Here is a 15,575-nt window from a genome sequence, read left to right as displayed (position 1 = left end):
CGACTCGAGTGACAGAGCCCGCTGGCTGGCAGTACGGCCGACGATGCAGGCCGGCTGCACCCAGAGAGCGCCACCTGTCCACACCTAACACAGGTTTGGCCAGAGATGGCATGAGCCAGGGACAACAATATTCTCAAAAACCAAATAAATTGAGGGGCTGCTGGCTGATTGAAAGTCAGTTTGGGGCTCTTGTGCTACCCAAGATTCTAAGAGCCACGATTGGAAGGGGCTAGCCAGTGGGGTTAGGTGACCCATCAGAGTGAAGGATTTTGCAACAAGGATCACAGTTTCATAGAAGAAAGAAGAGCAGTTGCCAGGTGCCTGAGCGGAGGGAGGCAGAAGGCCTGCACGGCCTCAGGAAAGTCTTAATTAAAGGAGTGTTTGACAAGGGCCACAGTGATAAACAGGCAGACACAGATAGGCAGGCGGCCAATGGACAAGGGCAACATCTAGGTTAGCATAGCAAAGAAAGCTGAACTGTGCTGGGCCTGTGTGTGTGTGTGTGAGTGTGGGTGAGAGAGAGAGAGAGAGAGAGAAAAACCACTTAGATTTCCCAGCAAGTTTTGAGTAAAGGGTTGAAGTTTCATGCATTACAATTTCTAAGTGACTAATGAACAAACAGCATGGGAAAACAAATGTATGTCTTATTTCTAAAAATGAAATTATTCAGAAAAAGACAGTATAAAAACTTTTTATAAGTAAAGAAAAATAAACAGTATCTCCTCCAGTAAAATTTTCTATGCCATTATTTGTTCGTGGCTTAACAGTGTATAATTTCTGGGCCAGCGCTAGGGCTCAACTTGCTAATCCTCTGTCTACAATGGCCAGCGTCCCATATTGATGCCGGGGCATCTCCCAGGTGCTCCACTTCCCATCCAGCTCCCTGCTTGTGGCCTGGGAAAGCAATAGAGGATGGCCCAAGGCCTTGGGACCCTGCACCCGCATGGGAGACCTGGGAGAAACTCCTGGCTCCTGGCTTCAAGTCAGACCTGGGAGAAGCTCCTGGCTCCTGGCTTCAGGTCAGCTCAGCTCCGGTATTTGCGACGTTTTGGAGGAGTGAACCAGTGGATGAAAGATCTTTCTCTCTAAAAATTTGACTTTCCAATAAAAATAAATAATTTTTTAAGGAAGAGTATATAATTTCATACTCTTAACTTTAGATTAGTTAATTTTTTTTTTATTATTTTTATTACAAAGTCAGATATACTGAGAGGAGGAGAGATAGAGAGGAAGTGGAGCTGCCGGGATAAGAACCAGCGGCCATATGGGACCAAGGCAAGGACCTTAGCCACTAGGCCACGCTGCCGAGCCCTAGATTAGTTAATTTCAACCAGAGGTTATGTTATGCTCAAGGAATATTTGGGAATATCCGGAATATATTCTTGTTCTCACAGATGGGATTGGGATACTGCTACTGGGTTAAGACCAGGGACCCTGCTAAACACCCTGGAGAACATAGGATGCTCTTCCTACTCTACCCCACTCCAGTTGAGGACGGCCCAAAGCCTTGGGACCCTGCACCTGCATGGGAGACCTGGAGGAAGCTCCTGGCTTCAGATCAGCTCATCTCAGCTCCAGCCGTGACGGCCTCTTGGGGCATAAACCAGCACATGGAAGATCTTTCTCTCTGTCTCCTTCTCTCTGTGTGTATCTGCCTTTCCAATTAAGAAATAAACAATAAGTCTTAAAAACCCCTTATCTGTGTTATTGGTTATATGTATAATAGTGCCTTTACGAACATCTTTATTATAGGAATCTGACTTTTAAAAATGGTTGCTTTATCTGATCTTGAGAATGTTTAATTAAAGGAACAAGGGGAATTGTCAGTCATGGTGCTTTTTCCCTATGGGTGTCCAAATGGATGTTCTACAATTGTGCCAATTTACAGCCCTGCCATTAGAAGGACAGAAACAACGCTGCACAATCCATGTTTCACTTAATGACGGTTGAGAACAAAATTGCTGGGACCAGCCCTGTACTTGGGGTTATGCAATGCCTCCATCTGTATCTGAATGCCCCTTTGAATCCCAGGGTCTGCTTCTGGGAAAGCAGCAGGTGATGGCCCACGAGCTTGGGCCCCTGCCACCCACACAGGACACACAGATGGAGTTCCAGACACCAGGCTTCAGGCCGCCCCTGCCTTAACCGCTGCAGCCATTACCAGAGTGGGCCAGCAGGTGGAAGATACCTCTTTCACTCCTCGTTACTTGTACCTTTCAAACGAATACATTTATTCTTTTACATTTTTACTCTTTTTTTTTTTTTTAATTGGAAAGTCAGATCTACAAAGAGGAAGATCTTCCACCTGCTGATTCACTCCTCCAGCTGCCACAACAGCTGGAGTTGAGCCAATCCAAAGCCAGGAGCCCAGAGCCTCTTCTGGGTTTCCCACATGGGTGCAGGGTTCCAAGGCTTTGAGCCGACTGCTTTCCCAGGCCAGAAGGAAGGAGCTGGATGGCAAGTGGAGTTGCTGGGATTAGAACCAGCGGCTATATGGGATTCAAGGCAAGGACTTGAGCCACTAGACTACCGCACCAAGCCCAATAAATAATTCTTTTAAAAAATCTTGTTTATCTGAGCTTACATCATAAACAGTTGCTGGAACTTGTTACCACATACAGACCTCCCAAAGTAAAACCAAATCAGTAAGAGCAATATGGAGGAAGCTAAGAGAATTTAAATACAGCTTGCATTTCATGTTCATTTATTTAACAAATGGACTTACATGTTTAATAAAAGCTGAGCTCCAAGGAAAACATTCCTAGTTGCTGTGTAAACTTTATCTCAAACGTTTTGCTTACATAAACCTAGGAAGAGCAAATGAGGGAATTGGGTTTTGTAGTTTTAAAATGTTTTCTCTGATAATGTTGGCAGCTTCTTTTTTACCTCATTTTTGGAATAATGAAAAATTGGCTCTTCTGAGGATCCTTGTGACCTGAGGGTAACTCCCATATCCCATGGCTCCCCTGACAGCCCCGAAGGAGAGGCCTTGCAACAACAGCTAGAACCAGAAGTGGTATGTTTCAAATAGCAAATGTGCTCCGTTAGCAGGAACAGAAATCACTTTAATCCTTTTCACAAAAATGTATTACTGTCATTCATTTGAAGGACAGAGAGACAAAGACCTTTTATGTGTGAGTTCACTCCCCAAACGCCCACAACAGCCTGAAACTCACTCCAGGTCTTCTGGGGAAGTGGCAGGGGTCTGAGAAACTGAGCCATCACTCACTCACTGCCACCCATTGCGTGCAGTCGCTGGGAGCGGAAATCAGAAGCAGAGCTGGGATGCAAACCCAGGCATTCCAATGGAGGACGCAGAGACCCCCCCCCAAGGAGGGCCTTCCCCTCTGGGCCAAACACCTGCCACACTTCATACACAGCTTGTCACTAAACCTCTAAAAATGAAACTGAACTTAGAAAACTGAGAAACAAACACATTATAGGTGATGAGACTAAGTATTTGTGAAACTTTGGGTTTTTTGTGTGTCGGAGGGGATGGAAACTTGTTCACAGCGGGCTGCTGTGTAAATGAAAGACCACTGATGTAATCTACCTACTTGGTTTGAGAGATGAGGTTGGGAAGTGTTTAATGACACCCAGGAGTACCCAGCTGATTTACTGAGGCAATGCTGGGGTCAGAACAAAGTTCCTCGATGCCTAAGCCAGTGTGTGTCCCATCAGGGCGCTGGGCCTCAGCTGGGCTTGAGAGTGTTGGCGTGGGGGACCGAAATACAGACTCTCGTCTTCCTGTGAGGGAAGACTTTCAGTCATGAGACAGGGTACCAGTGAACAGATAACGAGGTTTCATGAGGTCGCACATCCAGCAGAAGGGCTTAGCGTCTCTTTGGAGGGATTGGAGACCGTGGGAGCAGTGTAGAGGCAGGCTGGGGTTTGTATAGGCATGGTGGCCACTTCTCCCCACTGTTTCTGCTCCCTCTGCCCTCTTCTCCCAGACAAAGGGTTCTCCTACCCAGTGGTGTCAGCCTGGGTAGCCGGCCTCGGCCTGGGACTTCTTTCCATAAAGTCAGCACGTTGTAGTGTCACATACTGGCAGCATCCAAGGCGGGCTTGCTGCTACATTCCATTCCGCAGGTGCTTCCTGTTCCTTCAGCACCTTTCAAACACCAGGGTGAATTTCTAACTAACATTAGAAGCAGATTTCCTTTGGGTTGCATGGTCTTCCCACAAACAGCGGTTCCCCTTTACCCATCCATACTTAACCTTTCTAAAGGTTCACATAGCCAAAGTCAACTCCAAAATCTGAAAATATTAAAGGGAAAATTGCAGAAATAAGCGCTTCCTACGTTTTCAGTTGCACAACTTGCTGAGCAGCCCAATCTTGGCACCTGTGCTGCTCCATCCCTCGGGATATAAAGCATCCTTTTGCACAGGCATCTGTGTGTATATACTACCCTCACGTTAGGCACTTAGTAGTGACTTTGATTATCAGGTTGACTGTCATGGTGTCTCAGTGTGTGTGTACAGGTCATCAGTATCATAGTTAATAATGGCCCCAAAGCACAGGAGCAGTAATGTTAGCAATTGAAAGATGCCAAGGAGAGGCTGTAAGGAGATGCCTTTAGGTGAAGAAATGAAAAGATACAAGGTATTTTGAGAGACAGACCACATTCACCTACCTTATTGTTGTTATTGGAAAAGCAGATCACATTTACGGAGAGAAGGAGAGACAGAGATATTCTGTCCACTGGTTCATTTCCCAAGTGGCTGCAATGGCTGGAGCTGAGGAGCCAGGAGTTTCTTCTGGGTCTGCCACGCAGATGCATGGCTTTAGGTCATCCTCTACTGCTTTCCCAAGCCACAAGCATGGAGCTGGAGTAGAAGTGGAGCAGTTGGGACATGAACTGGCATCCAGATGGGATCCCAGCACTTGCAAGGCGTGAATTTAGCCACTGAATCATCACGGCGGACCCTCCCTTATGTTTTACCACTGTACATTATCAGAACTGTCCCATTTCATTGTTATTTACTGTTGTTCAACTCTTGCTGTGTCTAACTTATAAATTAAACTTTATCATAGGTTTGCTGTATAGGAAAAACATAACAGGCATGAGGTTGAATTCTCTGCAGTTACATCCATCCCTTGGGAGGGCCTTGGAATGTGTCCCCCATAGCTCAGCAGGGGCTGCCATGCTCCTGTTCCAGTCATGATTTGTATATTCTTATCTTGGGGTATAACTCCCCTAGGTGGTGAAATCAACCCTTTCAGTCTTTGTGACTCTTCAGAATGGGTTGAGCTGATGAGAGCTAGCTCGGTGTTTCTCAGACACAGTGCTTTGTTCATTCATGTGCCTTGGACAATGCTGGCAGATACTTTGGTTGTCACACTGGGAAGAAGGCTCTTCTAGCAGGTGGTGGGTACAGGCTAGAGTTGCTGCCAAACCTTGTACCAGGCCCCCAGATCCAAGGATTAGCCAGCCCAAAGCATCCAGAGCTCCGAAGCGTCCCACCCTCACTGAGCAGCAGGGAAAGCCAAGACAACAGCTAAGTGTGTTGTATTTCTTTCTTTTTTTTTTTTTTAAAGATTTATTCATTTTATTACAGCCAGATATACACAGAGGAGGAGAGACAGAGAGGAAGATCTTCCGTCCGATGATTCACTCCCTAAGTGAGCCGCAACGGGCCGCTGCGTGCCAATCCGATGCCGGGAACCTGGAACCTCTTCCGGGTCTCCCACGCGGGTGCAGTGTCCCAATGCTTTGGGCCGTCCTCAACTGCTTTCCCAGGCCACAAGCAGGGAGCTGGATGGGAAGTGGAGCTGCCGGGACTAGTAACTGGCGCCCATATGGGATCCCGGGGCTTTCAAGGCAGGACTTTAGCTGCTAGGCCACGCCGCCGGGCCCAAGTGTGTTGTATTTCAAAGTACTACATTTCATACAAACACCCTTTCAAAAGTTCATGTATGCCAGGGTTTTTTTAAAAGTTCATGAAAAATGTGTAGTGTGGAAAAGCCATATGTATGATTTCAGAAATGTTTGCACCAAACAGCTTATTTTGATTTTGTCTTTCAATCAACCTTTATAAAAATTTATTTGGCAGAATGACACACAGAGAGAATGATGATGATGATAATGCCGTTTTCAGCTGGGGCTGAACCAAGCCAGAGCCAGGCACCAGAACTCTATCCTGGTCTAGCACAAGGGTGCCAGAGGCCCAGGGACTTGGGCCATCATCTGGTGCCTTCCCAGGCCCATCAGCTGGAAGCTGGATCAGAAGCCACGGAGTTGGGGCTTGGACCAGTGCTCGGGAATGGGATGTAGGCACTCCAATCAGTTTTACCTGCTTTGTGATGCCACGTATCCCTTCCACCAACTGTTTGAAGTCCCTTGTACTAAGAACTAACTCCTGATCAGATACTAGATTACTGATTGGAATTGTGATCACATATTACTTGACCTAGATATTGTTATGCTAATTAAATAACGAGTCAGCCACTCATGATTTCAATCAGATTAACTGGAAGAAACAAACCATGTGTAGGTCTGTGTGAATGTGACAGGAAGTCGTTAGCGCTGGAGGCCGCCCTGGTGGAGCTGGGGCCCTTCCCCTGTGGTTCTCATCTCTGTGTTTCTTCTTTGTCAACGTTTCAGATGTCCCTGGCTCCATGCCCAATGCCTCGTGGACCGGGAACCTCAGGGCGGTGAAGTGGAATGACATGGAGGACCAGCACGGAGGCTGTCATGGTGAGCCCTTGCTTACATGCTTTTAGGCCAGACTGCTTGTCACCGATGGCATCGATGCAGTCGTGGCCTGTTGGGGTTCTCCCAGATGCAGAACTGCTCATCTGCTAACAGACAGGCAAATAGGTAGTCTGGCACGCTTACCAAATATCTCACCCTTGTTTCGCCAGTAATCACCAAGGGAGATGTCGATAGAAGTTCAAATTGTAACTATACTCTCTTCTTGCTGGTTTCTGCACTCGCTCACTCTCAGAAAAGAGAAAAAAGCTTCCATGTGCCAGGCCACATGCCCACAATCCCTGCGATGGGGTGGGGAGGCGATGCCCAGGAGCTGGGACGTTAGTCCAGGTTTGCCATGTAGGTAGCCAGGATCCAGTAACTAGAGCCATCACCCCCTTCTCCTATGGTCCACATCGGTAGGAAACAGCCATTACTGGCACCTAGGGAATGAACCAGCAGGTGGAAAAGATCTTTGTCTCCCCTCACCATAAATTTGGTCTGCCTTTCCAATAAGAATAAATCAATCTTTAAAAAAAAAGTCTAGTTTAAAACAAAGTAAAAGAGCTGGAATCGGGTTCAGGATGAGACACAATGTGTTCAGCAGTACCCAGAGCACAAGGCCCACTCCCCACCACTAGTTCCAGCTTTCTTAGCATCTCTTCCTCCTGCTGCTCCCATTAAAGGAAGAGATGGTGTGTTTCCACTCTGGAGCACCACCAATCAGCTCCCCCAAAGGTGGCTAGTGAGAGGAGCGTATTCTGCAGGAGGACGTGAACCAGAAGCTATGACGTCACTTCCACTTCTACAGAACCTCAGGGAGTTCTGACATAACATCCGCTCCACACAGAGCACTGCCCAGCACTCAGCGGGCAGCCGGTGATGAGTCCGTCCAGCACAAGCAAGCAGCACAGACAGGGCAGCTCAAACGGCTCTGCCAGTTCTGGAGGCTGGGAATCCAAGGTCAAGGTGTCAGCAGCACAAAGTCCTTCTGAGGACGCTCCCTTGGGTTGCAAGTGACTGTCTTGTCCAATCACCCAGCTTAGTTTCTGACTGAATTACCTTTTAAAGATTCTCTCTCCCTTTTGAAGTACCAGTGTTAGGATTTTTAAAAAAAGATTTATTATTATGTTTTTAATTGGAAAGCCAGATATACAGAGAGGAGGAGAGACAGAGAGGAAGATCTTTCATCCGATGATTCACTCCGCAAGTGACTGCAATGGCCAGAGCTGTGACTATCTGAAGCTGGGAACCTGGAACCTTCTCCAGGTCTCCCTCACAGGTGCAGGGTCTCAAGGCTTTGGGCCGCCCTCAACTGCTTTCCCAGGCCACAAGCAGGGAGCTGGATGGGAAGTGGAGCTGCCGGGACTAGTAACTGGCGCCCATGTGGGATCCCGGCACATGCAAGGCCGAGGACTCTAGCAACTAAGCTACTGTGCTGGGCCCAGTATTAGGATTTAACATGTAAATTTGGAGTTACAGCAAGTCAGCCTGCACTAAGTGTTTACCCAGTAGGCTGGCATTTTGGTGCTGTGAGTTAAACCACTGCCTATGATAATGGCATCTCATACCTGAATAGCACTTTGAATCCCAGCTGCTTCACTCTTCCATGGAGCCTCTGCTCATGTGCCTGGGGCAGTAGTGGATGACACAAGCCACTGGGCCCCTGCCACCCATTTGGGTAACCCAGGGGGAATTTCAGGCTCCTAACTCTGGTTCGGCCCAGCTCCAGCTAGGGTCGCTATCTGGGGAATAAGCCAGTTCTTAAGACTTCTTTTCTCTGTCTCTGCCTGTCATGGTGCCTTTCAAATAAGTAAATAAATCTTTTTTTAAAAAAAGATGTATTTATTTTTGTTACAAAGTCGGATATATAGAGACAGAGGAGAGATAGAGAGGAAGATCTTCCGTTCGATGATTCACTCCCCAAGTGAGCGCAATGGCCGGTGCTATGCCGCTATGAAGCCAGGAGCCAGGAACTTCCTTCAGGTCTCCCACACGGGTGCAGGGTCCCAAGGCTTTGGGCTGTCCTCGACTGCTTTCCCAGGCCACAAGCAGGGAGCTGGATGGGAAGTGGAGCTGCCGGGATTAGAACCGGGACCCATATGGGATCCCGGCGCGTTCAAGGTGAGGACCTTAGCCACTAGGCCATGCTGCCGGGCCCTCAAATAAGTAAATAAATCTTAATAAATAAAGATGCACCCAATGGAATGAATGAGACAATAATGTGTATGCTTTGGCTTTCTCCCTCTGCTCACAAGGCTCTGTCTTCCACTCCATGTAGGGTTTCGCTTATTAGTTGGTCTTCTGTACACCTGAGGTTTCAGGAGCACATCACAGTGCTGCTTCCCTGAGATCCTCCACCGGTGAGTCAGTGTCCAGCTAGCGCCCTCCCCTGTGCAAGGCCGTGTCCTTGCATCCCTGCACGGAGGTTTCAGCGTGTGCCTTATGGTTGCCTTCACTGGCCCACATGTCCCTCAGAAGGCAGCACCTCTGCCTCCTCCTCCATGCTGGCCTGACCTCCCTGTGGAAGGATGGCAGAGGAGACTGTTCTTGGCTTTTTGGGCCCCTCGGACCTCACGCCAAGCCCGCTGTTGGCATGTCACCTTCCCCACATCCTTCCTGTCTGCCACTGTCCCGTGCACTTGCCCTCTGACCTGCCTTCCACCTGCTCACCACTCTTAAACCTGAGGTTAACCCTGTGCACACAGGGACCCACATGACATTACCACCTTACAGCTCAGGCTTCCCCACCACAGAAGTTCTCCCCCGCAGGGGAGTTCAACCCCAGGGTCATGGCCTTACCTGTACCCACATCTACCCCAGTAGAGAAGGTATGGACTAGACAGGCTTGCCTAGCTTGAAAATTCTATTTTTTTATTGACTTGGAAGGTGGAAAAACCAAGAGAAATCATCTGTAGGGTGGTTTACTGTCCAAATGAGCTCGACAGACAGGTCTAGCTCAGGACTAGCTCACACTAAAATAAAAAGTCAGGAGCCTGGGACTGCATCCGGGTTCTGGAGTGGATGATAATGACTCAAGTACTTGGGCCATCACTTGCTGCCTCCAGGGTATGCAAAGCAGGAAGCTAGATTGCAAGCAGAGCTAAGAATGGACATTCTCAACCACTGCACCAAATACCTGCTCCAATGAGTTTGCATTTTTGCAGAAACCCTTAGTGTTCGCATGACATGTGGGGGAGCCATGACAGCTAGTCTTAGCCAGGAGCCGATATTCAAAGCTTGCTCCTCTCGGATGAATGTCTCATTTCCCTGACATCTATCATGCCAGTGCACATTTGATATCTGTATGCGGTTAAATACATTAAAATTCTCCAAACCATTGTATAGGTAAAAGCAAATGATTCATAGGTAGAATACTGCATGCCAACGCAGTGCGACGTTCACTAGCATTTGTTCCAAAGCCGTTTCAGTACGTACGTCCTTCATCAGTCCTCTTGGCACTTAGAATGGGCTAGAACCTGGAGGCCTCATTTCTGATTGTAATCTCTTCATTCTGCTGCCAGTTTCCATACAATATATTGCTCCACCTTTTCTTTCTAGAACAGAATATAAGTGTACCCAGGGAGCTGAGGGTTTTGACGGTCTGTGCAGCGTTATATTCCGTACGCCCAAACCATGTTGTTGTTTGAAATGTTTTTGTTTGTTTGAATTGGGATTAGCAGAGTGCCTGGGCTTCCTGTGCAATTCCATCTTCTCATTTCCGTTTTTTGCTCCTGCAGGTCAGGGCAGACAGTGGTAATTGAGTTCCTGTTATCCCGTGGGAGACCTACATTGAATTCCCAGTCTAGCCCAGTTGATCCCTAGCTATTTCAGACTCACTCACTCTTTCTCTCCCTCTGAAATACATGCATTTAAATAAGAGAATCACTGGATAAACCCTAGGCGTTTCGTTAAGTCCTGATGAGCCTGCAGTCAGGGCCACCATTGTTGCAGCCTCTGCCTGCAGCACCACATCCCATATGGGTACCAGTGTGAGTCCCTTTGCTCTACTTCCAATCCAACTCTCTGTTGATGTCCCTGGAAAGCAGCCAAAGATGCCCCAGGCCCCTGGGTCCCTGCTCTCAAGTGTGAGATATGGAGGAAACTCTGGGCTTCTGGCTTGAGACATTGGGCCGTTGGAGCCACTTGAGGAGTGAACCAACGGATAGAGGATCTTTCTCCCCCTCTTCCCTTTAACTCCGTCTTTCACATAAAATAAACAAACAAACAAATAATCCTCACTCCCTCAAACTAATTTTGCGACTAAGACTTACTGTTAAGAAGTAGTCATATATTAAAATGTTTAAAGCCTGCATCCTATCTTCGAGTCTCTTTGCTTGCCAGCTATCCGCCAGTCATTAACTTAATGTAATCCTGGCTCGTGCTTCCTCTTGGCGATGCTACAGTAGCCAGCAGATGTCCGAGGGCCGCTCATCACCGCCTTCTCTCGAACAAGCTTCCAGCTATTGCTGTTGTCTCTTGGTTTCGAATGTACCTCACAAATTTAAGCATGTTCAGATCATCATTTGATTCTTCATTGGGAAAAAAAAAAAATCTTTGAGGTTAACATGCTTGAAACACCCAGCCCTTTAGTCTAAGCTAGTTGACCAAAAGTTGTCCCACTGGAAAATAGTTCCAACTTTCACTCATTCTTGTTTCTAACCTATTTCCAACAAAACGTCGTATTCTAGCAGAAAACTGCCACTTCCCGACTTTTCCACAGGCGTTTCTTCCAGTCTATCCCAGGCCACTCTCTGACACGGCATTCGTCCCCGCCAGCCCTGGAGGTGACACCTGCCCATCTGTAACCTAACATCTGCCAGGCGTTGTTCTACACAGAGAATGCAGAAGCAGACAAAACGGTTTGGGGAGCAAGATGACACAGCTGTCTGGAAAGATAATTAACAGAATAGTATTTTCTATTTTAAAGATTTGTTTGTTTGAAAGACAGGATGACATTGAAAGAGGAGAGAGAGATCTTGCATTGCTGACTCATTTCCCAAGTGGCACAATAGCCTTGGTTAGACCAAGCTGAAGCCAGGAATCTGAACTCTGTCAGCTGGTGATACATACACTAAACTAAAAAGAGGAGGAGTTGGGAGTCAGTGTTGTGATAAGTTAAGCCACTACCTGTAATACTGGCAAACATATGAGGGGATGGTTCAAGTCCCGGCTGCTCCGCTATGATCCAACTCCCTGCTTGTGGCCTGGGAAAGCAGTTGAGGACGGCCCAAATCCTTGGGACCCTGCACCCATGTGGGAGACCCAGAAGAAGCTCCTGGCTCCTTGCCTCTGGCTCCTGGCTTCAGATTGGCTTAGCTCCAGCCGTTGCAACCACTTGGGGAGTGAACCAGTGGATGGAACATCTTTCTGTCTGTTATCTTCTCTATATCCAATCTGACTTTCCAATAAAAATAAATGTTTAAAAAAAATTTTTTTTATCTGTTGATTTCAAAGGCAGAGTCACAGAAACTTTCATCTGCTGATTCACCCCCCATGATCACATCAACGGAGTCAGGCGCTCCTCCCCTGAGCAGCTGGCTTATGACAGCTCCTTGTTACTGTTTCGTATCATTTAAGTCTCATTGTATTCTATTGTCCGGTACCTGCTGTCCTCGTGGAGTTTCATGTCCCTGTGGGTTGACATGGCTGGTGTCTCATTGGAACCTCGTAACACTCGGCACAGGCGGCAAGTGTGTGCAAGTGTGGCCCCAGTTCTGAGCCCAAGGCTGCCTTCACCGTGTCGCTTGTTCTGTCCCCTGCAGGCCACTACGTACACGGCATCTGCATCTACGGAAATGGAGACTTGAAGTGGCTGATGAGTTCGCCAAGCCTGTTTGCCAACAAGTTTGAGCTCAACACATACCCTCTCACCGTGGAATGCCTGGAACTGAGGCTTCGCGAAAGAGCCCTCAATCAGAGCGAAACCGCAGTACAGCCCAGCTGGTATTTCTGACCCACAACAGCTCGAGATGGAGGGGAAGTTGCAGATGTAGCTTTCGTGCCTAGATTGTATGAGCGGCTTCAGGGCCTGGCTCGGTAACTGGACTTGAACTGTGCGCTGAGACGCTCTGAAATACACTGCAGGGTGGCTGAATCGAGCTATCCTGGCACCTTAGCCAGTCTGACAGTTTTCTTGCTAACTCTACGAGAGGACGCTGTTCTTTTGATCAACGTTAAATTTAAATGCTGTCATATCTTTGCACCCGATCGTCCTATGAACATGTTCTAATGAAAACGAAGAGTAGGTAATAGTATTTAGGAAAGTAAGAATTTGAGTTCTTCGAAGAAAAAAAAAAAGGAAGTCTCTTATAATACATTGTCACCTCTCAACCAGGCTTGCTGATAGAGGACTCGGGCATTGGGAGTGGCAGCTGTACTTTCTCCCCTCTCTGCTCGTGTCCAGACAGCTCTTCTGGGCAACTCATCCATCTTGTTAAAGCTGAAGCTCCTGGAATTGTAAAATCGGCTTGAGTTCCAACAGTGGCGTTTCCGACTGCCCCTGTCCAGAGTTCTGCATGTGGTGGAAAGTCGTAACACAAGCCCATCCATGCGTTAGACCCCACTGCCTGCTGCCCCAGCAGAAGGACATCGGAAAACAGCATGTCTCCCTGCCTTTGCCGGACTGTGCTGATTCTCCATGTCAACCTCAAAGTCCTTGCAAAAAGACATCTCTGGCAGAGGTGTCATTGCACAAATCCAGGATGGCGGCCGAAGCCCCTCAGACTAAACCACTCCCGGCAGCTAGAATTCCCCACCCGCTATCCCTAGCCCCGGTGCGACGTGACTTGCAAAATTATGGGTTCTCTCCTACAAGGCTGATACCCACACACTGCTATGTCCCCCAAGGGACTTGGCTGACCCTGGAAGTGCCTTCATTTCTAAGCAAGTGTCTGTCAGCTATCTCCCCGCCCGCTTCCACCTGTCTACCCAGCCACTCCTCCATCCACCCGTCATACACTCCTACACCCATCCACTGTCTGGTAGGTGCCGGAGTGATGCTGAGACAGGTAGCAAAACAGAACTTCTATTTTTGCGATGATGTCAAAATTGGAGAGCCTGTCAGGGAACGTCTTGCAGAGTCGTTGCGTGCAGCACAATCAGGAACAAGTTGTATTGTGATTATTTCTACATTGTATATGGTGATTTCAGGCCAAGTAGCTCAGTAGTTACCAAGTGGGATCGAAGGGGAGGGAGCAGAGGGAAGTCCCATGGGCGGTGCTGTCTGTTCCTTTCCTGGGAACCCCACCACACTCCCGAGGGCTCGCTCACGTCATCACCCTCGCTTTGCCGGTGAAGCTGCTGAGGCCAAGAGGGGCACGGGAATGTGGGCAAATGAGGTCTCCACAAGGGGGGCCAGGGATTCTCTTCCCCGCTCCACTCCATTCATTTCCCGAGATGGACTGCAGAGAGGAGGGGGAGTCCAGCCATACTTAGTGTCCCTAAATGGGCAGGTGTGAGGAATGGGCCCAGTGTTATTGAGAAGTCCCGCCGCCTCCGGGAGATGTGAAGTCTGCTGAGGTATTGCTCACATCCACTGGCTTGTGGAATATTTATTTATTGCTCTCATGAAAACCAATGACTGTGACTGATGAGATCCTAAATTAATACATTTCTTGTTTTTTTTTTTCCTGCGATTTTATCTGTTGAATGTTTTAATCCTATTTAAAAGGGAATGGCTTTGAAGTAGAACCTTTTCTCCAGCTACTGAAAAAAAAAAAAAAAAGCATGGTGTTGTACCGGGCAGTGAGGGGTTGACCCGTATGGAGCACAGCCAAGGTCAACACTGAAGTCTGCACTCTGTGTCTTTTGAACCTACGATGTAAGCGACAGCACATAAGAAAAAACATATTACACTGGATTTTCCCACTAGCATGAGGGATTTTTCTAGAATTGATGTTTACATGTCCGTTGCTGGTCATCTCACCTACGTCGTAAAGGCGTTAACGTTGGAAGAACACAGCATTTGGCTCACAGATTTCTTCCGGCTCACGGGGATGCCCTGTAACTACTGTATCTTTGTTTTTAATCATGTTCTGTGTGGTTTTCTTGGAAATAAATTATTTTCCATCTTTGCGGCTGCTGTGTTTTGCTACTGGATGGTTAAAAGTCCATTCAAGACCTTGTTTTCATCTTTTTGAAAAAGATTTATTTAGTTTTTATTGGAAAGTGAGATTTACAGAGAGATGATGAGACAGAAAGATCTTCCATCTGCTGGTTCACTCCCCAAGCAGCCGCAATGGCTGGAGATGAGCAGAAATGAAGCCGGGACCCAGGAGCCTCCTCTGGTCTCCCATGAGTACAGGGACCCAAGGCTCTGGGCTGTTCTCTACTGCTCTCCCAGGTCATAAGCAGGGAGCTGGAAGGGAAGCAGCCAGGACACAAACTGGTGCCCACTGGGATCCTGGTGCTTGGAGGTGGAGGATTAACCAGTTGAAACAACAACACACTGGCTCCAAAAGTTTCACATGGCAGTTCTACCATTAAGAAGAAGAAGAAGAAGAAATACATTCATACATGCATCACTGAAAAACAATTTTCCTTTGTCAGATGTTTGGATAATAACTGAGAATGACAAGAAAGAGGAAGAAAATAGGTTAGGAACAGCTACCTCAAAAGTTGAGGTAGGGGTCCAGAACGGTAGCCTAGTGCTTAAAGTACTCACCTTGAACACGCCGGCATCCCATATAGGCGCTGGTTCGTATCCCAGCAGCCCCGCTTCTCATCCAGCTCCCTGTTTGTGGCCTGGGAAAGCACTCGAGGACAACCCAAAGCCTTGGGACCCTGCACCCATGTGGGAGACCCAGAAGAAGTTCCTGACTCCTGGCTTCGGATCAGCTCGGCACCAGCCATTGCAGCGACTTGAGTGAATCAATGAAC

At 47.9% G+C, this 15,575-nt stretch overlaps 1 protein-coding gene across 3 annotated transcripts in view; it reads left to right on the top strand.

The window, feature by feature from the left end:
* The window catches only part of GCNT2 (glucosaminyl (N-acetyl) transferase 2 (I blood group)), a 68,978-nt gene extending 55,890 nt beyond the window's left edge, over window positions 1-13,088 (top strand). For all 3 annotated transcript variants that reach the window (XM_058667968.1, XM_058667971.1, XM_058667959.1), the window contains exons 2-3: window positions 6,609-6,701; window positions 12,461-13,088. In XM_058667968.1, coding sequence (XP_058523951.1) covers window positions 6,609-6,701; window positions 12,461-12,651 — 284 coding nt within the window. In that variant the 3' untranslated portion in view covers window positions 12,652-13,088. The remainder of the gene's footprint in view (window positions 1-6,608; window positions 6,702-12,460) is intronic.
* The last annotated feature ends 2,487 nt before the right edge of the window (window positions 13,089-15,575 follow it).

This window comes from Ochotona princeps, chromosome 1, assembly GCF_030435755.1.
Source record: "Ochotona princeps isolate mOchPri1 chromosome 1, mOchPri1.hap1, whole genome shotgun sequence".
NCBI classification, from domain to species: domain Eukaryota; kingdom Metazoa; phylum Chordata; class Mammalia; order Lagomorpha; family Ochotonidae; genus Ochotona; species Ochotona princeps.
This window is presented reverse-complemented; position numbering and strand designations above follow the sequence as displayed.